At 42.5% G+C, this 25,767-nt stretch overlaps 1 protein-coding gene across 11 annotated transcripts in view; it reads left to right on the top strand.

Annotated features, from left to right (window-relative positions):
* The window catches only part of ANK3 (ankyrin 3), a 353,783-nt gene that overhangs the window by 284,398 nt on the left and 43,618 nt on the right, over positions 1 to 25,767 (top strand). For 6 of the 11 annotated variants that reach the window (XM_070057690.1, XM_051823304.2, XM_051823303.2 and 3 more), the window contains 7 exons: positions 15,072 to 15,283; positions 16,626 to 16,833; positions 18,167 to 18,263; positions 18,616 to 18,844; positions 19,506 to 19,631; positions 21,047 to 21,169; positions 22,734 to 22,815. In XM_070057690.1, the coding sequence (XP_069913791.1) occupies positions 15,072 to 15,283; positions 16,626 to 16,833; positions 18,167 to 18,263; positions 18,616 to 18,844; positions 19,506 to 19,631; positions 21,047 to 21,169; positions 22,734 to 22,815 (1,077 nt within the window). Of the gene's footprint in view, positions 1 to 15,071; positions 15,284 to 16,625; positions 16,834 to 18,166; positions 18,264 to 18,615; positions 18,845 to 19,505; positions 19,632 to 21,046; positions 21,170 to 21,594; positions 21,622 to 22,733; positions 22,816 to 25,767 lie in introns of all 11 variants that reach the window. The other 5 variants (XM_051823298.2, XM_051823297.2, XM_051823296.2 and 2 more) reach the window with 1 other exon arrangement.

The following is a 25,767-nucleotide window of genomic DNA, read 5'->3' as shown; positions in this document are numbered from 1 at the left end:
GGTTCTTTCAACTCTTTTTCTCCCAGATTATTTCAGTATCTTTCATGAATTCTTAATCTCTCTTGGGTTACAATTCTTTTTTTGAAAGCTAAGCTACATGGTTTTATGAAGTCTTTTGTGTTTCATAAATGTTGCTGTTTGACCTAGTAGGACTGGCATACAAGGAGACTTCAAAAAAAGGTACTTTCAGGCTGGCATTGTGGCTCAGTGGGTTTAGCCACCTCCCGCAGCATGGGTATCCCATATAGGCATCATATCAAAAGTAGAGCAGCCGGGACATGAACTGGTGTCCATTTGGGATGCTGGCATCACAGGCAGAAGCTGAACCCATTGTGGCGTAACACAGGCCCCAGCAATTAAAATTCCTAATTTGTATTATATTTGCTCATTTTAAAACATGGTCATTCTGTTATAAGGAACTTAACAACAACAATAACAAAAAACTACCATCAAAAAGTTTTACAAAGGATATATCCTGGGGCCAGCGTTGTGGCCTAGCAGTTAAGTCACCGCCTATGACACTAGTGTCCCATATGGGCACCAGTTCAAGTCCCAGCTGCTCTACTTCCCATCCAGCTCCTGGCTAACGCACCTGGGAAAGTAGCAGATGACCCTGGCACCTGGGCCCCTGCCACCTACTTGGGAGACCCAGATGAAGCTTCTGATTCCTGCCTTCATCCCAGCCCAGACCTGGCCATTGCAATCATTTGAGGAGTGAACCAGCAGATGGAAGATCTCTCTCTCTCTTGCACACTGCCTCTCCTTCTCTCTCTGTAACTCTCCATTCAAATAAAAAAGTAAACCTTTTTTGTTTTTATAAAATGAACATATCCTAAGAGAACAAAATGAATTAGCATTTGTGAAAATTCTAAAGGAATATAGATAATTCAGTATAAAAAGTGAGGGGCCCCGCGCCGTGGCTCACTTGGTTAGTCCTCCACCTGCAGCGCCAGCATCCCATATGGGTGCCGGGTTCTAGTCCCAGTTGCTCCTCTTCCGATCCAGCTCTCTGCTGTGGCCTGGGAGGGGAGTGGAGGATGGCCCAAGTGCTTGGGCCCCTGCACCCGCATGGGAGACCAGGAAGAAGCTCCTGGCTTCGGATCAGCGTGGCACTGGCCATGGCGGCCATTTTGGGGGTGAACCAATGGAAGGAAGACCTTTCTTTTTGTCTCTCTCTCTCTCTGTCTGTAACTCTACCTGTCAAATAAATAAATAAAAAATCTTAAAAAAAAAAAGTGAAGAGTAGGAGAAATAAAATTCCCATAGCTGATAGCTTTTTCTCAGTGTTTTAAGGCAAACGAAGAATAGAAATATCTCCATGGATCCAATATCTATTAAATGATGAAGTAGATTACTGATCCTTACAATGCAGCATCTACCATCTAAGGATGCTTTTGTTGTAGTGACTAGTTAGCAGCTCCTTGAGTGTAAGGTGCACATCATCATCCCCTTTGAATTTCCGGTGGCAGGTGGCAGCGTAGGAACTCACCTAATGCTGGGTGATGATGAACCTCAGCACAATGCAGAGCTATCTGGAGGGAGCCTCAGTCTGTTTCTTCTGCCCCAGCCTTCATTTGAGTTCACATCTAGGAGACAGCTAGTGCGAGTTAGGCCACTGCTTCCTGTACCCACATTCCATATCAGAGTACCTGGGCTGGAGTCCCAGTTCCGCTTCTCAACCAGCCTACTGCTAACGCACCCCGAGAGGCAGTAAATGATGGCTCAGGGGCTTGGGCCCCGACCACCCCTGTGAGAGACCCAGGGAGTTCCTGGCTCCTGGTTTTGGCCTGGCCCAGCCCTGGCTGTTGCAGCTTTGAGGAGTGGACCAACAAATGGAAGTGCTCCCTCTCGCTCTCTCTTGCTCTGCCTTTCAAGTAGATGAAAATCGACAAACATGTTTAAAAAGTTAATTTCCAGGGGAATAAAATTAAAATGTAACATTTGAGAAAAGTTCAGAGAAATTAAGAGTATTCTGGGGGAAAAATTGAATAATCTAAGACATGGCTACCCAGTAGAACTTTACAAAGATAGGAATGTTTTATGTCTGAGGTGTCCAGTATAGTTATCTCTAGTCATATGTGGCACTTAAGCACTTGAAACATGACCAGTACAACTGAGGAATATAATTTTCAATTTTGTCAGTTTTTAAATATCCACATCTGGCCCGTGCTTACCCCCTGCACAGTGCAGTTTCAGCAAAAACCCTTCATACTTTAAAGGGTCTTCCTTCATTTTTGAGTGTACATGATAATATGTGTGATCAGACAGAGATACTGTTTTTTATAGATTTATTTATAGACCAGACTTCCTTGATTTTGTGCTGAAATGTTTGTACTTTGTTTTCAATAAACCAGTTTTCAGGAAGGAATTAGTTTTGCTTCTGTCACTGATGCATTAGACACTGCCACACTCAGAGCGTCTATCAGGCATTTTAAAGAAATGATGATAGAATTCTTCCTCCTTGAATCTATGTCTTGTCTTGCAAGTGATAGACAGTTTCTCTGCTACATTTTAAAATTTTTACTTTTGGTAATTTAAAGGAAGTGTGAATACTTACAGGTCAAGACTGGAAGTCACTAAAGCAAGAATGAGGACTAAATTTTCAAGGCACAGTGATTTTCTTTAGGCATTAAGCTTTTAAGTAAGAATGAGGAAGGAACCACTGCCTGCTGCTGTTCTCCTATCTCCTAGGATACTTCTTTCTCATCAGAATATTGCCCCCTAAAAGAGACAGCTGGAAAAAATATCAGTCTATCTTTGCTGACAGCCTGCCTGTCTGTTTCCTTGAAGGTGCAACCAGTCCAGTGTGTGATGGGGAGGGAAGTCTGAGCTCCGGGCAGGATGTTGCATGTTTTATATGTTCTTCTGTCTGCTCCACCCTGGCCCCCTCTTTAGTTTTGGCTTCTGGGTAAATGTTAGCTAACAAAATACAAATAGCATGCAGTTTACCAGTGACAGGCTCCTTCAGAGTTTCCTTAGAGCAGAAGGCATTTGGCTTAGTAAAGACTCTGCTGGGGGTGCCCGCATCCCATATTGGACTGTCTGGGTTCAAGTCTCCACTCACTTCTGATTCCAGATTCCTGCTAATGTGGACTCTGGGAGGCAGCAGGTAATGGCTCGAGTAGTTGGGACCCTGTCACCTGGATGGGATACCTGGATTGTGTTTTGTGCTCCTTGTTTTGGCCTGGCACAGTTCATGCTATTTGGGGAGTGAACCAGTGCATAGAAGATACCTCTATCTGTCTCCGCCTTTCAAATTAAAAGAAAATAAATAAATACTAATTAAAGCAGAGGACTTTAAACCTTTTTTTTTTTTTTTTTTTTTTTTTTTGACAGGCAGAGTGGACAGTGAGAGAGAGAGACAGAGAGAAAGGTCTTCCTTTGCTGTTGGTTCACCCTCCAATGGCCGCCGCGGCCGGCGCGCTGCAGCCGGCGCACCGTGCTGACCTGAAGGCAGGAGCCAGGTGCTTCTCCTGGTCTCCCATGGGGTGCAGGGCCCAAGGACTTGGGCCATCCTCCACTGCACTCCCTGGCCACAGCAGAGAGCTGGCCTGGAAGAGGGGCAACCGGGACAGAATCCGGCTCCCCGACCGGGACTAGAACCCGGTGTGCTGGCGCCGCTAGGTGGAGGATTAACCTAGTGAGCCGTGGCGCCTGCCTGACTTTAAACTTTTTAAAAATAACTCCTTAGAAGTAAGTCATTCTGCCATTATTTTATTTAGTTTATCACAACAATTTAGCTTTATCTGTCATCTATGGCAAATGACCCTTGAAAATGTCTAATTATACACGTCTCATTTTTTAGCTCCATTCTCTGTAAGTGAAATGTGTGTGCTACTTTACAACCAATCTGCATGCTAATAACCAGTCTTGTTATACACCTTTATCTGAAAATCTCAATACTTAAGTATTTAAAAAGCATTTCAGCTGATAGTTTGATGGCTGACTTTTATTAACACAATTATGAAGATCAGATTGTGGTTCTGTAGTGTTGTAACATGTACAAAGCCTTTCCATATACATAACCAAATGTAATTCTTAGCATAACTCCAAGGAAAGACAGGTTCAAGTAGAAGGATAGTTTGCCCATTGTAGTGGTTGGGACCATGATCTCTGAAAGTCACAGAGACAAGAATTCCCATTCTGGTTCCACACTTACTAGTTTAGGTGACCCGTATCAAGCACTCGATCTCTCTGAACCTTAGTTGAAATCTCTAAAGTGAGTGCGCCTAATGTGGCCTAGCAGGGTTTAGAGGAGCTAAAACAGGTAGCATTCTTGGCACACTGCCAATGCTGGGACCACTCCGTGCATAGTCATGGTCACAGCTGCCTTGCTAAGTCCTGCAGCACAGCAGCTAGGGGCTGAAATTCTGTTTCTCCCACTTGCCAAAGTCATCTGCCCTGCCACTGGCCTGCAGCTCAAAGGAGTACTTGTTTTTCCCCAATTTCCTCAAAGCTAGTGTTTACTTGCCAAGCCATGTACCTGCACAACCTTTTACAAGTTGCACAAAGATACCATAGGGGCTAGACACACATTTCTTTTTAAAGGTTGATTTGTTTATTTGAAAGCCAGAGTTACAGAGAAAGAAGGAGAAATGGGGGAGAAGAGGGAGGGAGGGAGGGAGAGAGAGAGAGAGAGAGAGAGAGAGAATATGAATATGAATGAGAATCTTCCATTTGCTGATTCACTCCCCAATTGGCTACAATGGCTAGGACTGGGCCAGGCTGAAGCCAGGAGTCAGGAGCTTCATCCAGGTCTCACACGTGGGTGTAGGGCCCCAAGGACTTCAGCCGTCCCCTGCTGCTTTCAAAGATATTTTAGCAGGGAGATGGATCGGAAGTGGAGTGGTGAGGACTCAGACTGGCACCCATATGGGATGCCAGTGTCACAGGCAGTGGCTTTGCCCATTACACCACAACACCAGCCCCTAAACACACACTGTATCACAATTACCACTCGGCCAGGAAATACTAAGTCAATCTAAACCTCCAAAATCTGGACTTCTGACTCCATACCTGGGTGTCTTTCTGTAGTACTCCCTTGCCTCCATGTGGCATTCTTCCCTAAATGAAGAATGGCTCTGAAAGTACTTGGTGTAGAAGAGAAATTTCACATAAACGTTAGCTGGTATTTCAACTCGCCATTGCTAATCAAGGCACCCTCTCAGTTCTTGTATATTATGTATTCAGGAAAATCTGAAGCTGAAAAAGAAAGAGGAATGAAGCATTATTTGTTTCCCTAGCAACCCGGGCGGACAAAAGCAACAGTGCTAATGCCGCAGGTGTGTTCACGAAGCTCTGCTGCAGGAAGGGTTTGAGTGACGCGGAGGTCCGCTGTTGTGGGCGCGGAGAACCTGTGGTTACTCCTGCTGTGTCAAATGGCAGGAGCAATTTCCTCGCGGGCAGCAGACATAGGTTTCGTTCTACTCCTTGTCAATTCGTGTTTTCTCAGTAGAGAAAAAGGCACTGCAGGACAGAAAACAGGCATCCTCTGTGCCTGACTCAGCTTTCTAAGGCACCGGATTGAATCCGCTTTGTAAGTTGAATGAAAACCTTACTTTAATTAAACTCACAAAGGTAAATTACACTTGTTTAAAATTGTGCCTCCCGGCAGGCCCCACAGCTCACTAGGCTAATCCTCCGCCTGTGGTGCCGGCACCCCTGGTTCTAGTCCCGGTTGGGGCGCCGGTTCTGTTCCGGTTGCTCCTCTTCCAGTCCAGCTCTCTGCTGTGGCCCGGGAAGGCAGTGGAGGATGGCCCAAGTGCTTGGGCCCTGCACCCCATGGGAGACCAGGAGGAAGCACCTGGCTCCTGGCTTCGGATCGGCGCAGTGCACTGGCCGTAGCAGCCGTTTAGGGGGTGAACCAACGCAAGGAAGACCTTTCTCTCTCTCACTGTCTAACTCTGCCTGTCAAAATAAATAAATAAATAAAACTGTGCCTCCCAAACCAGACCCCAAGGAATGCTTCAGAGTTAGGTTTGAGTGGTTGTGGTGGACTGGGCGACGTTTGCTAGCGGAAGAATCCTTCTTCCTTAGTGCTTAGAGGTCCTTGACTTAAAGAGCTCAAGAAACATTCCAGTCCTGCGCTGTCCACCTCAGTAGCCACTAGCCACATGTGGCTATTGAGCACTTGAAATGGGGCTTAACAAACAGAAATGTGCTGCTAACATAGAATATGCCAGATCGCTTCTCCGCCTTTTGGCTAAGATCAAGCGTAGCATAGACTATGCCAGATACTATGAAGACTGTTGCCCTCCTCCACGTATCTCATTGATAATTTCACATTGGTTGCACATTACGGAGGAAGGATTTTGGATATGTTGGGCCAAATGAAAGATAGTTAGAATGAATTTCACTTGTTCATTTTTATTTTTAAGGGTGGCTATAAGAAAGCATAAAATTAAATATTGTGTTCCATTGTATTTCTGTTAGACAGTGCCGCTCTGGGAAGAGTGTATAGTTTATTTACATACCAGATTTTAAAAATAAAAATTGTTGCTACTGAAGTATCTCACAGAGGGCTTTGAGGACATACGAATTGTGCTCTTATTTTAAAATCCTGATTGCTGTATTAGAACACAATGTTGAAAGTTCCCTCATATAATTTTTACAAGGGCAAGAAAATATCTTCTTACTTGTTGTCGGCGTTCCAGGTGATAAAAACAAAATAAAACTTTTGAGGTGATAAGTTTTAGTTTGAATAGTTATACCATTTTATATTACATTGAAGTGAGACAGGAAAATTGATACTCGTTATATAACAAAATTTTTAAAATTTATTGTCTAGCTATATCAACAAGTAGTAGAAACCATCTTCTTGGTTAGAAATTGCCACTTTGGTCCACTTTTGATTTAACGCACTCGTTAATTTCAGGCATGAGACAAATAATACCCTGAAAGCGTCAAGTCATTGCGCAAGCAGTTGAACAGGGCGAAGTGACATTAAGTGGCTTTATACTGTACACAGCGCCATCTGTTGGGGAAGTCCAGTAACAGGTTTGAAGACTTCCAAAGGAAGAAGCAAAAATTGAACTTAGCCGAATCAGCAATTGTGGTTGGAGAGGGGGAAAAACAATTGATTAAATCATACCAAGATACTGAGTTTCTGTCTATTGCCATGAAACTGGCATTTAAAAATGACTTGAATAATGAGCAAAAGGAAACAGCCCCAGAACAGTCTCTAACCAATTTGTTGAGAAATGGAAATTGGACCAAAGGGAATGAGCGTTCATTAATAATGCCAGATTTGCCGTGGGTCTGTTTGTATTGATTTTCCAGCGATTGTGTATCTTTATGAAACATTAGTGGGTCAGGATGACACCAATAGACGCCCTGCCTCCATGGATCACACACAGTGAGGCTTTCTGCCCTCTGAGGGTGATCAGGCAGGTCTGAGAGACTGAGTGTTGGCCTCTGCCACCTTCAGAGTCAGGGTGACCAGAGAGGTGGGTGTGCCAGTCCAGAAGTGCTTAGTCCATGGGATTGGTCACCCTCTGTGCTGCACCTGCTGGATTACTGATTTTTTTGTGTGTTCTGCTTTAAAGACATTATATATAATCCTGTATTTTGAAGATGGATTTGTATTAATTGGTTGTATTTCATTGGATATAGTAGTAATGATTTAAACAAAGAAGAAGAAAGTGACCTAGTGAGGGAAGTAAGCAAATGTGGAAGAATACTCTTTTGGGAAAAACATGGAGAAGCAGACACAAAGAATACAAGCCTCTTAACCTGTGGTCTTGAAAAATGATTATTCCTACAAAGCCAGGCATCCTCGGGGCCAGTGCCATGGCTCACTTGATTAATCCTCTGCCAGCGGCGCCGGCACCCCATATGAGAGCCGGGTTCTAGTCCTGGTTGCTCCTCTTCCAGTCCAGCTCTCTGCTGTGGCCCGGGAGGGCAGTGTTGGGTGGCCCAAGTGATTGGGTCCCTGCACCCGCATGGGAAACCAGGAGGAAGCACCTGGCTCCTGGCTTTGGATCGGCATAGCTCCAGCTCTCGTGGCCATTTAGGGGGTGAATCAATGGAAGGAAAACCTTTCTCTCTGTCTATCTCTCTCACTGTCTAACTCTGGCAAATTAAAAAAAAAAAAAAAGCCAGGCATACTCTCCCCTCCTTCTCTTCCTCCAGGAAGTCTTCCCTAGACCCCATACTAAATTTGGATGCACCTGATAAATACATCCCTGACCCTGGCTATCTTCCGCCATAACAATGAACTTTGAACTTGGTCATCTTCCTGTGACTTGTCCTCCCTGCTAAGGTCTCTGGGGGCAGGGACTGTCTGACAGGTTGGCAGCCTTGTGTCCAGTGTGTAGAACAGCTCTTGGCACAGAGTTGTCACTTAACCACAGCTTGCAGAATGACCAGAGGGATGAATGACTTGAATCTTGGTTTGTGTCCCATGGTGGGGGACGCTTCTCCTCAAGAATCCAGTGACCCACAGCCAAGTAAGGATGTAGCTTTCTGCAAGAAGGGAGGCCACGATACAGTGCAGAGAGGAGGTCCAGAGAGCCGGGAAGGCTGCAGAGCAAGCCATAGTGGTTCTGCACAGAAGCAGAAGTAATCTGATGGTCAAGTTCAAAAAGACCATCACATGTCTCCCTGACTTTTTACACCTCCTAAGCATATAATGGTTAGAAGTTTTCTAAAAAAAAGTTTAAAATTAGTTTTCTAAAAATCACTTTAAATTCCGTAATTGTCAGAAGTATAGCATGGATTGTTAACACTAGAGGAGACAACAAGCAGGCATGCCATTGTTCCCAGGCATTCTGCATCTTTAGCACTTAGTGACGTATGCAGTCTGAGTAACAGTCCATACCCCGGGTGCTCACCATGTGAAGCACATAACCCACATAGATGAAAGGAGATGCTAGAGTTGAATAGGAGGACAGGGGTCATTTGGGGTTTTTACTCTTACAATATATAAAAGCTACATACTCAGATGGAGCTTCAGATGGAGCTGCATTGTAGTTCTAAAGAGGCAAAAGTCTAATTTTGTAAATTATTGCACTGACTATATTGCAAGTGCTGTGTTAATACACAAATCCTGTAGCTAGAGTCGAATTAATACTTGTGTGGATTTACTTTTTAGTTCTTTCATTTCTTCCAATTTATATGTTATTTAATTTTCTGTAGTTGGGGGAATTTTTTCTTAAAAATTGAATACTGTTGAAATGATAGCAATTCAAATTTAAGTTTTTTTTTTTTTTTTTTTTTTTACAAAAAGATTTATTTATTTGAAAAGCAGAGTTACAGAGAAGCCTGGAATTTAAATTGGTGTTTCCCAGGATCTGGCTGGGGCGGGATGGGGGCACCTGGCACTGGCAGCTACAGCAACCCATTTGTGCTGTCGAATACTGTCTTTGGCTTTTCTCTGTGTAAAGGATGGGAGCAGGATGAAGATTCTTGGTCAGACATTCCTGCTCCTCTGACCTAAGTGGTAGACCATCTTTTTTTTTTTAAGATTTATTTATTTATATATTTGAAAATCAGGGTTACACAAAGAAAGGAGAGGGAGAGAGAGAGAAAGGGAGGGAGGTCTTCCATCCGCTGGTTCTCTCCCCAAGTGGCCACAACGGCTAGAGCTGTGCTGATACAAAGCCACGAGCCAAGAGCTTCTTCTGGGTCTCCCACACAGGTGCTGGGGCCCAAGGACTTCGGCCATCTTCTACTTCCCCAGGCCATAGCAGAGAGCTGGATCGAAAGTAGAGCAGCTGGGACACGATCCGGCGCCCGTATGGGATGCTGGCGCCGCAGCAGTGGCTTTACCTGCTAACGCCACAGCGCCAGCCCCATGGTAGACCATCTGAAAATCTGAACACTTACCAGTTCACTGCTGAAGTCATGGCTCACTTTCACATTATTAGTTTATTGCCGTTTCTGGAAAGCTACTCTGATAGCCTTACTAAGTTCGCAACACAGACCTTTAGGGCAATTTTATATTATCTTTTTTTTTTTAAAGAAAATAACCTCATTTAAATTATTTATTTGAGAAGAAGAGAGACAGAAACATAGAAAGCTCCCATTCTTGGAGCGAGCATTGTGGCATGGCAAGTAAAACCGCCTCCTGCAACACACACCTTCCATCTGGGCACCAGTTTGAGTCCCGGCTGCTTCACTTCTGATCCAGTTCCCTGATAATAGCCTGGGAAAGGCAGTGAAAGATGGCCCAAGTGCTTGGGCCTCTGCCACCCACGTGGAAGACCTGGAAGAAGTTCTGGCCTCCTGACTGACCTGTCCCAGCCCTGGCCAATGGAGCCATCTGGGAAGTAAACCAGCAGATAGAAGAGTGCTCTCTCGCTCACTCACTCTCCTTCCCTCTCTCTCCCTCTCTCTGTAACTCTGTCAAATAAATAAATATATTTTCAAAAGAAAGAAAGCTCGCATTCTCTTCAGTCCCCAAATCCCTGCAATAGCTAAGGCTGGGCCAAGTGAAGCCCAGAGCTGGGAACTCAGTCCAGGTTTACTCTATGGGCTGCAACAGTCCAAGCAGTTAAGCCATCACTGCTGCCTTGCAGGGTCCCCACTAGCAGGAAGCTGGAGTCAGGAGCCAGAGCCAGGTGTTGAGCCAAGATTCTCTGATAGCAGAAAAGCTGTCTCCACCACTAGTCCAAGTACCTGCCTCTCCCCTTATAGGTTTCAAATTCATGTAAAGCATTCATTAACTGAATAGTAATTTGCATTATAAATACAGACACAATAAACTTCATTGTGAATTAAAAAATAGGAAAATGTGAGGCACTTGTATCAATGTAATTTTTATAAATATGAAACTATTAAAACAAATAATCATAAATCACTAATATATATATTTTAAAGCAAGATTTAGATAATTATATGGTTGCTTGGTATGAAAAGTCTCTAAGGCTCATTAATTCCAGTAGATTTCTTTGTTCAGTCAATGTAAATTGAGCACCTGTTTATGTGCCAGGCCATTCTCTAAAAACATCATTTAATGTTACTTAATAATGATTACTTCATATTTTATGAAAAGCCCCTATTTTTTTAATACAAACAGATAATTTCCTTAAAATCAAAAGCTTTGTCGGAATATACCCATGATGCCAGGTAATGTGGTCATAAGTCAGAATGTAATAATAGCTAATGAGAGCCCTCCCTCATTCCCACTTCAAGCCTTCTGCAGCCAGTGGGGTCTTTAGTTACCTGTTTTCAAACATTTAGCTAAGATCATTTCATTGTTGTTTCCATTTCCTTTTCTGAAAACAAGCAATAAAATTGCATGAGTTGAATTTGTTATATTATATTTTACTGCTTATATATTTACTGTTTAATACTAGTGTTAGTATGATTATTATGCATGTAATAATTCATGCATATACATACATTATAATGCATATAATTATATTACCATATTTTACATGAATTATATGAATTTTAATAGAAATATAGAGATGTGATTTATTCATTAAGAGATCATATATTTTTCTTGGCCTTTTTCATTTAATATGTTTCAGAGCTACGTATACTCTTTTTTTCTTCAAAGATTTATTTATTAATTTGAAAGAGCCCCAGAGAGAGAAAGGGAAGGAAAGAAAGAGAGAGAGGTCTTCCATCTGCTGGTTCATTCCTCAAAAGACCACAATGGCTGGAGCTGGGCAGATCCAAAGCCAGGAGCCAGGAGCCAGGTCTCCCATGAGGGTGCAGGGGCCAAAGCACTTGGGTCATGCTCCACTGCCTTCCCAGACACAGCAGCAGGGATCTGGATCAGAAGTGGAGCAGCCGAGACTTGAACTGGCACCCATATAGGATGCCAGCACTGCAGGTGCCGCCTTTACCCTCTATGCCACAGCGGCAGCCCCTCCATATACTCTTATCTCATTCTTTTCAATACTGAATGAGGGGCCAGCACTGTGGTGTAGCAGGTAAAGCTGCTGCCTGCAGTATTAGCATCCCATATGGGCACTGGTTCAAGTCCCTGCTGGTCCACTTCTGATCCAGCTCTCTGCTGTGGCCTGGGAAAGCAGTAGAAGATGGCCCAAGGACTTGGGCCCCTGTACCCATGTGGGAGAACCCAAGGAGGCTCCTGGCTCCTGGCTTTGGATTGGCACAGCTCCAGCCATTGTGGCCAATTTGGGAAGTGAACCAGCGGACAGGAGTCATCTCTCGCTCTCGCTCTCTCTGCTTCTGCCTCTCTGTAACTCTGACTTTCAAGTAAATAAATAAAATCTTAAAGAGTCATTTCACTAGAACTTGAAGAAGAATAAAATCTGTGTATAAAGCATAATGGAATGGATGGATTTAGAAATAATCATTGAAAAATATTATAACGTTAAAAAATGCTGAATGATATCCCATAGTGTAAACATACCACAACTCAATTAACCTCAGTCCTGATAATGGTTAGTAAAATCATGGGATAGAATTTCAGGTTATAAGGATTCTGGAGTGAATGTTGCTAACTGGTTCTCACCCCTTCCTCTTGCATATCCTCACTCCTACCTGTTGTCTACATCACTTATTTTTTATTTAGGTAATATCCTAGAATTTAACATCCTGGCCTTCAACTTCCACTCTTGAAAGGATATGCCACTTGACAAACAATATTTAAGAAATATTTTCTTATTCTTTTTACATTCCTATTGACTGACTTTTATCTTCAGGAAAAATGTCACACATGTCTTAAGTACACAAGTAAACAAAATACAACCTAGTTATAGGGAACCAGGGAAGGTACTCTTTATCCATTTCATTATGTAGAGGCCTGGGAATCTGAGGATTCTAGAAGGCGATGTGTGACATTCTACTTACAGAAAGGTGCATGGGGCCCCTAAAAATTCTACTTGCCCACTGCAAGTAGTAGTAGTGCTTGGAATCTCCTTGGAATTAGTCAAGTTGAGGTTTATCTTCAAAATACCTGTTAAAATGCACATTGACAGTCCATAACCATGCAAGGTGGGAGGATTTTGTGTTGTTATTTATACATTATTTGAAAAGTCAAGGCCGCCGCCGTGGCTCACTAGGCTAATCCTCCACCTTGCGGCACCGGCACACCGGGTTCTAGTCCCGGTCGGGGTGCCAGATTCTGTCCCGGTTGCCCCTCTTCCAGGCCAGCCCTCTGCTGTGGCCCGGGAGTGCAGTGGAGGATGGCCCAAGTGCTTGGGCCCTGTACCCCATGGGAGACCAGGAGAAGTACCTGGCTCCTGCCATCGGATCGGTGCGGTGCCCCGGCCGTGGCGGCCATTGGAGGGTGAACCAACGGCAAAGGAAGACCTTTCTCTCTGTCTCTCTCTCACTGTCCACTCTGCCTGTCAAAAAAAAGAGAAAAAAAAGCCGAGAGAAAGATAGAGGTCTTCCATCTGCTATGTAACTCCCAAATGCCTGCAACAGCCAGGGCTAAGCTACACTGAAGCCAGGAGCCCAGAACCCAGTTTCCGACTCCCATGTGGGTGGAAGGGACTCATGCTTCCCAGGGTATACATTAGCAGGAAACCAGAATCAGAGCTGAACTGTGACTCAGCCCAGGCATTCTGATACGGGATCGAGGTATCCCAGGTGGCGTCTTGACTGCGAGGCCAAATGTCCACTCATTTTACATGTGCCCTTGAATTTTCCTCATATGTCTGTACATATGTGCACGTATGTATACCTATAAACTTGACTCTTTCTTCATTCTCTGTTCTCCTCTCTCTAATCAGTTTGTTGACTTTTATATATAATTCTTTTATTCTTACATTTCTCTGTGTGTAACTGTTTTCTTATGATACTTTTAGGTACATTTTAGTATCATGTAAGAGATTCTCCCTTACAAACCTGCTTTTCCAAAATACCCTGGGCCAGTCTCAACCATTTGTTGCTCCATAAAATGTTTAGATCATTTATTCTAGTTAGCCAGGCAGAATCCTGCATAAAACTTGGGTATTTAAAGAAAATTCTTCTAGCAGGGATAAATTGGAGTGCGGGGAGGTGGTTGGCCAGGAGACAGGAGGTGACCCCAGAGACCCAGCTGAAAAAGGGCAGACCCGCAGAGTGGCAGGAGAGCACGTCACTTCTTGAACAGAGTCAATGGGACCTGGACCATTGGAGGTGGCGGATGCAGACATGTGAGTCAAAGCTGTTGGACGGAAGGATAGGGCGTCACTGTGCATCCTCTTCTAGAGTCAGCACTATGGAGCATGAGGCAGGTTTGGGTAAGAACAAAAAGGAAGAAATGTCCATTCGTGCATGGACTATGGTCCGTATGCGAGAACTATCGGCGGGCAGGCTGTGAAGATACTAATCATGAGGATAAGTTAAAACCATTGGAAAGTGGTTTGCTTCTTATCCACTTTCTTGTGAGGCCTGAATTTTTTGAGATTTGTTCCTGCTTTGCATGATTTGAGCACAGATCATTAGAAATAATCACAGAATAAAGTTTCCTTGTTTGAGGAGGAGGAGTTTACCCTTACACCTACAGTGCTTTTTTTTTTTTTTAAGATTTTTATTTATTTCAGAGGTAGAGCTACAGACAGTGAGAGGTAGAGACACAGAGAGAGAGATCCTCCATCTGATGGTTCACTCCCCAAATGGCCGCATCGGCTGGAACTGCGCAGATCCAAAGCCAGGAGCCAGGAGCTTCTTCCTGATCTCCCACATGGGTGCAGGGACCCAAGGACTTGGACCATCTTCTACTGCTATCCCCGGCGGTAGCAGAGAGCTGGACTGGAAGAGGAGCTGCCGGGACTAGAACCAGCTCCCATATGGGATGCCAGCACTGCAGGCAGAGGATTAACCTACTGCGCCTTGGTGCCTGCCCCAGTGCTACAATGCTTATACAAAACTTGAACTTACTGCTGTACGGGAAGTCTTCAGAATGTTCATGGAAAATGCATACGATGATAAAAACTATGCATGAATTTCAAATTTTTTTGCACTGAGATAAATTTACCTTTCACTTCTGTTTTTCCACACAATTGTTTTTAAAGTACCCTCCTTTGGTCCCTGTAGTTGCTCTGTGTCGGCTATTGGGTATGAATAATCTTGCCTGTGGCAAGGACCCTTTGGCTTCGTCTCTAGGTATTTTGAGGATGTGCTTACTCGCCCGGCTTCTTCATTCTTTTCTTTCTTGTTTTCAGAACTCGATAGCCCGGAAGAGTTGGGGAAGAAGCGGATCTGCAGGATTATCACTAAGGATTTCCCCCAGTATTTTGCAGTGGTTTCACGGATTAAGCAGGAAAGCAACCAGATTGGCCCTGAAGGGGGAATTCTGAGCAGCACCACTGTGCCCCTGGTCCAGGCGTCATTCCCAGAGGGCGCTCTGACCAAAAGAATCCGAGTGGGCCTCCAGGTAACGTTCCCGAAGCCAGATGTCCTTGCTACATGCAGAGAGCACATGACCGTGTTTTCTCCTGGAAGCTGTCATCACAGCTCTGCCTCACTGCTATTTGAAACGCGGCTGTTTTGAGATTCATTAACCTAATTCAACTGAAGAGCATCGCGTGTAAGATTTGCTTAGTGGCCTGTTCAGTAAGGTACATGTTTCTGGTTTCTGATAAAAGACGGTTTGTCAACCATAGGTTAGGGGCCTTCATACATGGGCCAACATACCAACACTTGGTTTATGACCTGTCACGTCATAAAAATCAGTTACAGTGAAACTTGCAAGCTTTAGTGTTTTGTTTGATTTGAGTAAATCAGACAGGCTGGGTTCCATCCAAACCGGTTGGAACTTGTTTTAGTTTGGAAAGCTGATGGAGATCTTGGCCAGAAGGAGCCGTCTTATGTTTATTCATTTTGGTGAGACCTTCGCTAGTGCTGCTTTTCCTTATGGAGTAAGGGAAATGAGCTGAAAACTACTCGCCGCGCACTGTTAATTCATGTCATAGTTAATATTTTCACTGAAAGCTCACGCTCTTTGGGGGAGGCTGGACTCACCTGCCCAAGGGAGTTGCCAGGGTTTATTTCAGCTGAGCACTCTTAGGTTCTGGGAGGTCTTTACTCAGTCGCTGAAGCTGGAGACCACCTCACACGTCAGAGGGATGAGGTTCCTGACACCTGTCTCCCACGGTGAATTATTTTACCGACAAAGAGCTTTGGCTTGATAGACTAGAATGGAAATCCTTGCACGTCTGGAATATCTTTCTTCCCTCCCCTCTCCTCTGAAAGCCTCGGTTTTTACAGGAGTACAAATTGACTCGGTGAGATGGTACCAGAGGCCCCGCCTAGGATTAGAATGAGAGGGTCTTCAAAAAGTTCGTAGAAAGTATCTTAGGAAACCAAAAAAAATCCATGTCTTTTGCCTGCATTCCAGAATTTTTTTTTGATGCCAAAACAATCTTTTGGTTCCACTTTTCCATGAACTTTTTGAAGCACCCTCATGCACTGCACACACTTTTTCTTTTGTTGTCCCTTACTCTGCATTAGACTAAGAAGAGTCCCTGCCTTGAATTGGGCTCCTTTTCTTTCATGCAAGCCACTGCTGTCTGCTGTCTGTGTTCTATTGGGGGTCCTGCCACAGTGTTGGGTTCTTCTGTTTTTCATGACTTTCTGGAATAGTGTGAAAGAAGAAAGAAGAAAAGCATAGTTGTTTGGATTGTAATTTTTTTTTTACCTCCTCCCTTAAAAAACCAACATCTGATGAAAAAAAAAATCCACTTTCACTTAATTTAAGGTCCTTTCTCTGTCTGTAGGCTCAGCCTGTTCCAGATGAAATTGTGAAAAAGATCCTGGGAAACAAAGCAACATTCAGCCCAATTGTGACCGTGGAACCAAGAAGAAGAAAATTCCATAAACCAATCACAATGACCATTCCGGTGCCCCCACCATCAGGAGAAGGTGTATCCAATGGATACAAGGGGGATACCACGCCCAACCTGCGTCTTCTCTGTAGCATCACAGGTTTGGTTCAGTTGTCGTTGTGTTTCCTATTGATTTGCACTGGTGCAAATCCATGCCAACATGAGGAGTAGAAAATACAGAATAAGATGTCTCACTTGTCCATCACTTCATTTTTGTTATCCTTGAACTCATTTCTCTAAGATGCTGGTTTCAAGACTCATTTAACAGCTAGCGATAACTTCTTTCCTGCTATTAATATTAGCATTGGTAATAGAGCCCTCTTGGGATTATTGAGGTATTCTTGAATATATTGGAGCATCAAGGTCATTTCTCAGTGACTGAGACAGAGGTAGTCAACCTACCATGACCCTGTAGATTACCCAAAAATTGGATGGGTTTGCAGAAAAATGTAGATCACACAAAGCACTAGGAGTCAGGACGTGTTGAATACATGTTTCACCTGCTTTCTTCTCTGGTGTAACCCAATAAATTGCATTTAAAGGGTTTGGAGCTGGCTCCGCGACTCACTAGGCTAATCCTCCGCCTTGCGGCGCTGGCACACCAGGTTCTAGTCCCAGTCGGGGCGCCGGATTCTGTCCTGGTTGCCCTCCTTCCAGTCCAGCTCTCTGCTGTGGCCAGGGAGTACAGTGGAGGATGGCCCAAGTCCTTGGGCCCTGCACCCCATGGGAGACCAGAAGGAAGCACCTGGCTCCTGCATTGGATCAGCACAGTGCGCTGGCCACAGCGCGCCGGCCGCGGTGGCCATTGGAGGGTGAACCAACAGCAAAAGGAAGACCTTTCTCTCTGTCTCTCTCTCACTGTCCACTCTGCCTGTCAAAAAAAAAAGGGGGGGGGGTTTGGGAGAACAAGAGTTTGTGTTAAACACCAGGAATCTAGTGCTCAATTCATCATTTGGTTATTTTATTCTGGTTTTTTATTGCAAGTCCAAGATTATTAATTATAATTATTTTTCTGAGCAGTAGTTTTAAGAGCTGATCTTCCCTTTTTACCCTAGAAAGTTGAATGGATTTAACCAGGTACAAAATGATCTGCTTAACTTCATAGTCTTTAGGTTTTTTTTTTTTTTTTTAAATCACAGATTCATTATCTATCTGTAACAACACATCTTTTCACTGATAAAATATTTATAAACTGTGGCTGTTGTAGCAATTAATTATTATACAAACAGCCAAGTAATATTTTAAGGAATTAATAGTATCTTATAAGGAGATAAGAAGAAGATGGTAAAAGTACAAAAAGAGAGTAGAGAGGAAAGCTCTCTTTGGTGCAAGCCATGAACTTGACAGTGTTGAAGCTCTGCCAGTGATTGGCTGTGGATAGTGACGTACATGTCAGCAGGGCATCTCCATAACATGTGCTGCTCTTCTTGCAGGGGGCACCTCGCCGGCTCAGTGGGAAGACATCACAGGCACGACTCCTTTGACCTTTATAAAGGATTGTGTCTCTTTTACAACCAATGTTTCAGCCAGGTATGGAAATAAAGAGTTCCAAAAGCACTGAACAATCGAATTTTATAGCTTTTTTGGAAAATAAAATTTGTTGTGTTCAAGAACAGTATATTTTTTCAATTTCATGGGGAAGAAGAGAAAAAAATCATTAGTGTTTGCTTAGCAAAATTATTTTCAAATGCTAAATAATTTCTGAGGCTGATAAATAGAGTAAACGCATTTGCTTTCTAAATGAACTAGCTGTTAATAATTTGGCTTAGTTTCCCTTATATACATCTTCTGATTTTTTAAAAATGTGAGTCCTTTGTTAAGATTGGCTTTTATATCACTTCATTTTCATGCTTCAGTTTTGTTTTTATTTTGCTTTTCTCAGATTTTGGCTTGCAGACTGCCACCAAGTTCTAGAAACTGTTGGGCTAGCCACGCAGCTATACAGAGAATTAATATGTGTCCCATATATGGCCAAGTTTGTTGTTTTTGCCAAAATGAATGATCCTGTGGAATCCTCCCTGCGATGTTTCTGCATGACAGATGACAAAGTGGATAAAACTTTGGAGCAGCAAGAAAACTTTGAGGAAGTCGCAAGAAGCAAAGATATTGAGGTACCTTGTTCACAAAAGCAAGTTCACCTAATTACATTCCCCTAGATACAGGATTTAATGTTGAGCCATAATAGTAGTCACTAACAGTATCAAATATATTATTGATTTTAGATAGATTCAATATAGATTTTAGATAGATTCAATATAGATGCAATCTGCGATTAAATATATTTAATAAAAAGCATATTAAGTATGTTTTGGAGTTATCTTAGCTGGTTAAAATGCAGTAATGTGGTACTAATGAATACAAGACATGGATTCTACCTCCCTGTCAATACTTGAGTTTTCTCATTTTTATCGTCATTGTCAATACCCATTATTATGACTTCTCCTTTTTAAGCAGTGACCACATGAGTATCTAAGAGTCAAAAAAAATGATTTCGAAGTCAACATAAATGAGTGATTGATGTTAGGCACTTTATCAAGCATGTTTAATGTTGTTAGGATAGAAATGAACACAAAGTTATGTTTTGTGCATGTCCATGACAGGGTTTCGAATCATAACTATTGAATTTGCAATGGCCAATAGCAACATAGAAGTAGTTCCTAACAAAGAGAAATGGAACAAACATGTCACTCTTTTGACTTGTGTGACTTGAAATCTCAAAAACTCTTCAAACTGAAATTAACATGAAATAATGTGTTTCTTGTACTCCAAAAGGTTCTAGAAGGAAAACCTATTTATGTTGATTGTTATGGAAATCTGGCCCCACTTACCAAAGGAGGACAACAACTTGTTTTTAACTTCTATGCTTTCAAAGAAAATAGACTGCCATTTTCCATCAAGGTAAATCATCTTTACTAAAAGAAATTCTGAAATTTTTAAACACTCTTAGAGAACAAAAACAAAAACTTTTGATGATTTAGTTTGAAATAGCCCATGAAAGGAATGGACATTTAGTCTAGCAGTTAACATGCCCATGTTATGCATCAAAGTGCTTGAGATTGATTCCCAGTTGAGATACCCACCCATTTCCCATATCTGAGTGCCTGGGTTCAATTCCCAGTTCTGGCCCCTGACTCCAGCTTCCAGTCATTGCAGACCCTGGGAGGGAGCTTGTGGTGGTTCAAGTGGAAAACCTGGATTGAGTTCCTGCCACACATGGGGGAGACCTGCTTTGAGCTGTTGGCTAGCTGCTTTGGACCAAGCCCATCCCCCACCATTTGTGGATATTTGCAGAGTGAGTCAGCAAATAGGGGAGAGTACGTGAACATGCTGTCATATAAAAAAAGAAAGAAATAATATAGCTCATCAAACCTGAACTCCTAGGAATGAAGTTAGATTTTATTCTGCTTCTACTGGAGTTTAATTTCGTACCAGTTAAGCTTTTTTTTTTTTCTTGACAGGCAGAGTGGACAGTGAGAGAGATAGAGAAAGATCTTCCTTTTGCCGTTGGTTCACCCACCAATGGCTGCCGCGGCCGGTGCGCTGCGGCCGGCGCATCGCGCTGATCCGAAGCCAGGAGCCAGGTGCTTTTCCTGGTCTCCCATGCAGGTGCAGGGGACATCCTCCACTGCACTCCCGGGCCACAGCAGAGAGCTGGCCTGGAAGAGGGGCAACCGGGACAGAATCCGGCGCCCCGACCAGGACTAGAACCCGGTGTGCGGGCGCCGCAAGGCGGAGGATTAGCCTACTGAGCCACGGCGCTGGCGTACCAGTTAAGCTTTATAATTAATAAAAACCATCTTTGCCTTTTAAAATGTTTAATACTTAAGCAAATGTTTGCAAAGTCAATCTAGAATAGTAATATGTATCTCACCTGGTTATTGCTCAGTAATCAAATATTTGATGGGTGAAATCCAAATTCAATAGTCCAGTTTCATTTCCATTTCTGATGGCATCCAGGGACATTCTGGGGAGATAGTTTTCCTCAGAGAACAGGAGATACAATGATTGATTTTTTTTTATTGTTTTGTTGCTGTTGCAAAACCTGAAGCTTTGAGAAAAAGAAATTATTAGGCAACAAGAAAATGTTATTGAGTGGTCTATGAATTGGCAGGTTAAGACAAGCAGATCCAACAATCCTGTGTTTAGGCTAGCAAGTGGGTATCTAAATCTTACCAAATTCAAATGTGACTCCCCTGGCTGACAAGTAATTCTTTTCCCTCTACCTTTCCTGCCTCTAAGTGGGCTTCATTAAAGCAAGCACATTAACTCTCACATAGACAGAATCCTAATTGTCACTACCTAAATTCTTCTAGATTAGAGACACCAGCCAAGAGCCCTGTGGCCGTCTGTCTTTTCTGAAAGAACCAAAGACAACAAAAGGACTGCCCCAAACAGCTGTTTGCAACTTAAATATCACTCTGCCAGCACATAAAAAGGTATCTTTTAATCCTGGCTCATTTTAGTTTCTTTCCCTAGTCTTAAAGAAGTGGGCCCTTGGTATGCAATTAAGCAACGCTTTGTACCACAATTTTGAGACTCAAGTTTTATTAGTCTCCTCGTGTAGATGGACTAAGTCTTGTTACTGTGGTGTCAAATCCTTATAGTTTGTATGATGGAGTCCTCTGTTTATTGCTTCTGCTGGTAGATCATAGATTTTTATGCTTTCAAATAATGTCACACATTAGTTTGCCATGGATGTACAGTTCTTAATATTTTTTTGTTGCTTCTTTTGATTTGCTTTGCTTTCTAAATCAGCTTGCATTTTGTGCTCCCTACTCAGTCCTTTTCATATCCTGATATTCTTTTCCCTGCTGTCCATTATAATATTCCTTGTCTCTACAATGCATCTTGGAACCAAAAGGAGACAGAGTCAGATCAAGATGATGAGGTAATATGAACACTTCTGCTTTTATTCTATCAGAGACAGACTAGAAATTGAATCTATATGAAAGAAGTTGCAGAGGGCTGAAGTGTGGGAACTGTGTAAATTGTATTTTTGCAGGTGTTAGCTTAAGTGAAGTAAAAGGATATGAATTTTTTTTAAAAAAATGGTTCACTCTTCCTTCACATGCAAGAGTACTTCAGAATACGCCTAAAATTATAATCCAATTTATGATTTAAAAAGAACCAATAAAGTTCTTAATATTTTTAAATATGCTAGATTGACATATCAACAGACTTTTTTTTTTAAATTTCAAGTGCACATTTTACTATCTATTGCTATCTACTGTGCTACAACCTTTAAATCAAGATCATGGTTAATATAAGAAATTTTATTAATACAAAGCAATTTTGTGTTATATAATACAAAACATTTGTTCCCTGGCTGTTGATAAATATTGGATAAGCTAGCTAAAGATATGTATCTTGGCCATTTTTAAAGAGTACAGTTGTTTATTTGAATTTTGAGAGAATTTCTCCTTCTAAATCATCTCCTAACATTGCTCAATGGCTTTTTAAAGCCCACGCATCAATCATAATAGAATCAGCAGCCTTAGGATGCAGTAACATTACTGCTGATAAAATCATTAACCTGTTGTTAAGCTCTTTGCTTGTACCTTATGCTTATTAACATACAGGGATCACAGTAGTGATTGGAATAATAAACTTTATGTGCCTTTTTTCCATGAATGTACTCACATGGAGTGAGTGTACTTTGTGATCTGTGTGTTTTCAGTATGGATGGATTTGGGGCAACGTGACTGTTCAGCATCAGAAGTCTCTGTGATGCACGTCTTCCATCTGTAGTTCCTGTAGCGTGTGTACTGTGTTAGTGCTCTTAAACAAGTATTTGCTAAATGGTGGTTATGTGGTCGAGACGCTGGGGTGGGGCTATAGAACCTCAGTAGGAAATGAACATCTGGAAGAGGAAAATGCATAAAAAAAAAAAAAAATCAGGATAAGCAAGCTCTCAACCTGCCATCCTAGAAGCTGTTTCACAACCAGGGCGGTGTCTCAGGGAAGCTGCAAACAGAGGCTCTTTCCCCTTTTCTTTTTCAGGCTGAGAAAGCAGATAGACGCCAGAGCTTTGCATCTTTAGCTTTACGTAAGCGCTACAGCTACTTGACTGAGCCTGGAATGAGTGAGTTTTCTAACACCGTTACTAATCTATGTGGATTTTTGTAAGAAGAGACATTTTTTCTATACCAACTAAATTTTGATGTTGTTAGAAAACCCAGTGACAAAAGGAGAGTTGCCTGTCATGAAATCGAAATAATCTTTTGTACATACTTGAAGACATGAAGTACAAACACCCCTAATATGCAGCTTTCGAAGCAGTTTTCAAAGCCACTATTCTTTAGTTAGAAGCCTCTATTGCTTTTCTTTTAAAACCTTGATTTGTCAACTATTCTAGGAGATAAATACCAGTATTGCTTTCAATCTGTGTTCAGAAGAGAAAATATTTTCTCTTATATATTTGGGATGGTAGTGAGGAGGAGAAGGTTACTTTGGTCATCACCTCATTTTTCACAACACAGATAGGTTGTTGTATCCTAGCCCTGATGCTTTTTCTTCCCACTTTGCAAGAATTTTATTTTCTTACTTTCTTCAGGAAGCATTTGCTTACTCATTTCTTATTTCTTCCATCCCCCCTCGTACTCTCCCAGCCTGACTTTATTAAAATATCACTTCTGAAGCTGATTTTCACTAAACTGGTTAAACCCCTTTCTCACTGCCTGTTTTGTTTCATTGTTAAGTGCCTGGCAAGCATCAGAGTATTAGATTCTATTGTGTTCGTTCATTTCCCCTCGCTCATCTCTGTCTCTGCTTCCTTCCTCTCCTTCCCTCAACCTGCTAATTGTCATGACAGACCTCAAGATCACTCCCTCCACAAAGAGGAGCTAAGAGGACCAAGGGCAGCACTGTGATTGACTGGTAGAAAGTGGTGCCACTTTAGCCATTGGAGGGCTGCAGACAATTTCTACAGAAATTAGTTTTTAATTAGGGAGTCATTCCTGGTTGTTTCCATCGACTCATAGTTGCTTGAATTCAGGGAGGCTGGGAAATTTACCAGTAAGAACCACCATTTTGGTTTTCCCTCCTTACCTGAGTTACTGTTTTTGTGGGTCAGCATAGCATATGAATATGTAGTAGGAATCTGCTCCACTACTGAGTTCAGATGGTCTTAACATAGTCTGCTGGAACCTAGCTCTTTGACTACTAGGGAAGTTTTTATATTGAAATATAAAATAGGGAGTACCAGGGAAATGATACCCTACAACACTCATGAACATTTCCTTGGATCTGTTTTCTCCCTTAGCAGAAAAATCTGTAAATCCTTCCAGAAACTGGGGCTGAAATTTACTCCTGTTGTGCTACTGAATAGGGAGGGTGTGTGTGAGTGTTCACGTGTGCGTAGGTAGATGATTTTTCAATTAAACTAAATACACCAGGTAGAAGGGTTTTTTTTTTGGAATATTGGTTTGCCCTGGAGACCCATATTGTGATCTAAATCTTAGCCTCAAAGGGAAGTTGGTGGGGAGGCCCACCACACCCCAAGGCACCATTCATTGGTTTTGGGTGGGCTTGATGGACCAGATCACTTAGATCACAGGCCCCCTGGAGCAGGCAGGTTTCCATCTGATTCTGGTCCTCCAGGAGTTTGGGGGGATTCCTGAATGGTAAGGCCATTGATGTGTTAAGTCATTGAATTTTTCCCACTTATCAAAGTGGTCCAACATTTTTGGTTAGCTTCACGTAAGGTAGATGCAACTTGTTTTTCTTGACTATTGCTGGAAGGAAGAGGGCACTTCTGTTTTATGAAAGGGCATGTAAGGATAGTATGCCAGGAGTAAAAAGGAATAAAAGGGGAGTAAAAGAGAACTACAAAATGCCATGGCCTCTGAATTGGTTTTAAAACATTCCCGCTGCTTCCTGCTCCCCTAGGAAAAAGATTCTGATATAGCTCAGTGTCTAATAATCCAAAATTCCCTTTGTTAAAAAAAGGTATTGCGAAAAGACAGATCATTAAAAGATAAAATGTGTAACTGATCAGTAAGTTGGTTGTTCTTTGCAAAGTACAGAAGCATAGATAGGGTTCAAAAAGACTTCTTTGCCTGATGTAGCCATCCTTCAGGGGTAAAGGAGAGAGGCATTGCCCATTTCTAGTAGTTACCAAATACATCCATGAACTGAGGCCAAGTCATTGGATGGAAAGGATCCCCAGATCGTCCATTTGTGTTATGGTGTTTCCAAGGAATTGAGCAGCATGGTACTGAGAATCACAGCTAGGAAGGGTAATGAATAGGTGAGTTTTTCCTTAGTTCTTCCACTTCCTTAGAGTAATATGTAAGTCTTGACAAGGATAGGTTCTGACTGTCTGAATGTAAACGTACACCAGGAGTGAAAGTCTTCACCTTTGGGGGAGAAGCTGGTAATCCGAGAACAGGATAGTAGTAGTGGCCTGGCACAGCGGAGAGGAGCAGGAAAGATGCAGTTGAGTCTCATTTCCTTTTCAAGTTCCACTATTACTCTGAACCAAAGTTTTCATGGAGCAAGACTGTCTGCAAATTTGGCATAGAACGTGTCCCTCAGCAGGTGTTCAAAATCTGTGACCTGCTTGATGGGTTTGTTAGAGCTGAAGAAGTAGAGAGGGCTGAGGCGTGTTTGCCGTCCCCCTGCAAGTGTGCTTACCTCATTTGTATGCTTCTTACCCCCGTCCGCCCCCGCAAGGAGAATGCATCTGTCTTTTCTAGTGGTAGGTCCACCTCATGGCTGCTCCAATGATTGAGGTACCCATGACTCCAATGAGTATGAATTGGTACCTTTGCAATTGACAGACACACACACACAAATATACCATATTCCACTGCAGATACCTAACTATGGGGTGTTAAAAATATGACTATTCTATTCTATTCTAGATTTTCCCCCATGATACCTTTTGAGAATCTAAAGTGGGATAGATTATGAAACAATACCTCAGATAATCTGTGTTCTCGCAACCATCATGAAGAAAGCTACAGACATGGCTCTATATACATATAGATGTATTTTATAATGTACAGTAGTAAATACTTCCCTAAAATCTCAA

This window comes from Oryctolagus cuniculus, chromosome 15, assembly GCF_964237555.1.
Source record: "Oryctolagus cuniculus chromosome 15, mOryCun1.1, whole genome shotgun sequence".
Classification (NCBI taxonomy): domain Eukaryota; kingdom Metazoa; phylum Chordata; class Mammalia; order Lagomorpha; family Leporidae; genus Oryctolagus; species Oryctolagus cuniculus.
This window is presented reverse-complemented; position numbering and strand designations above follow the sequence as displayed.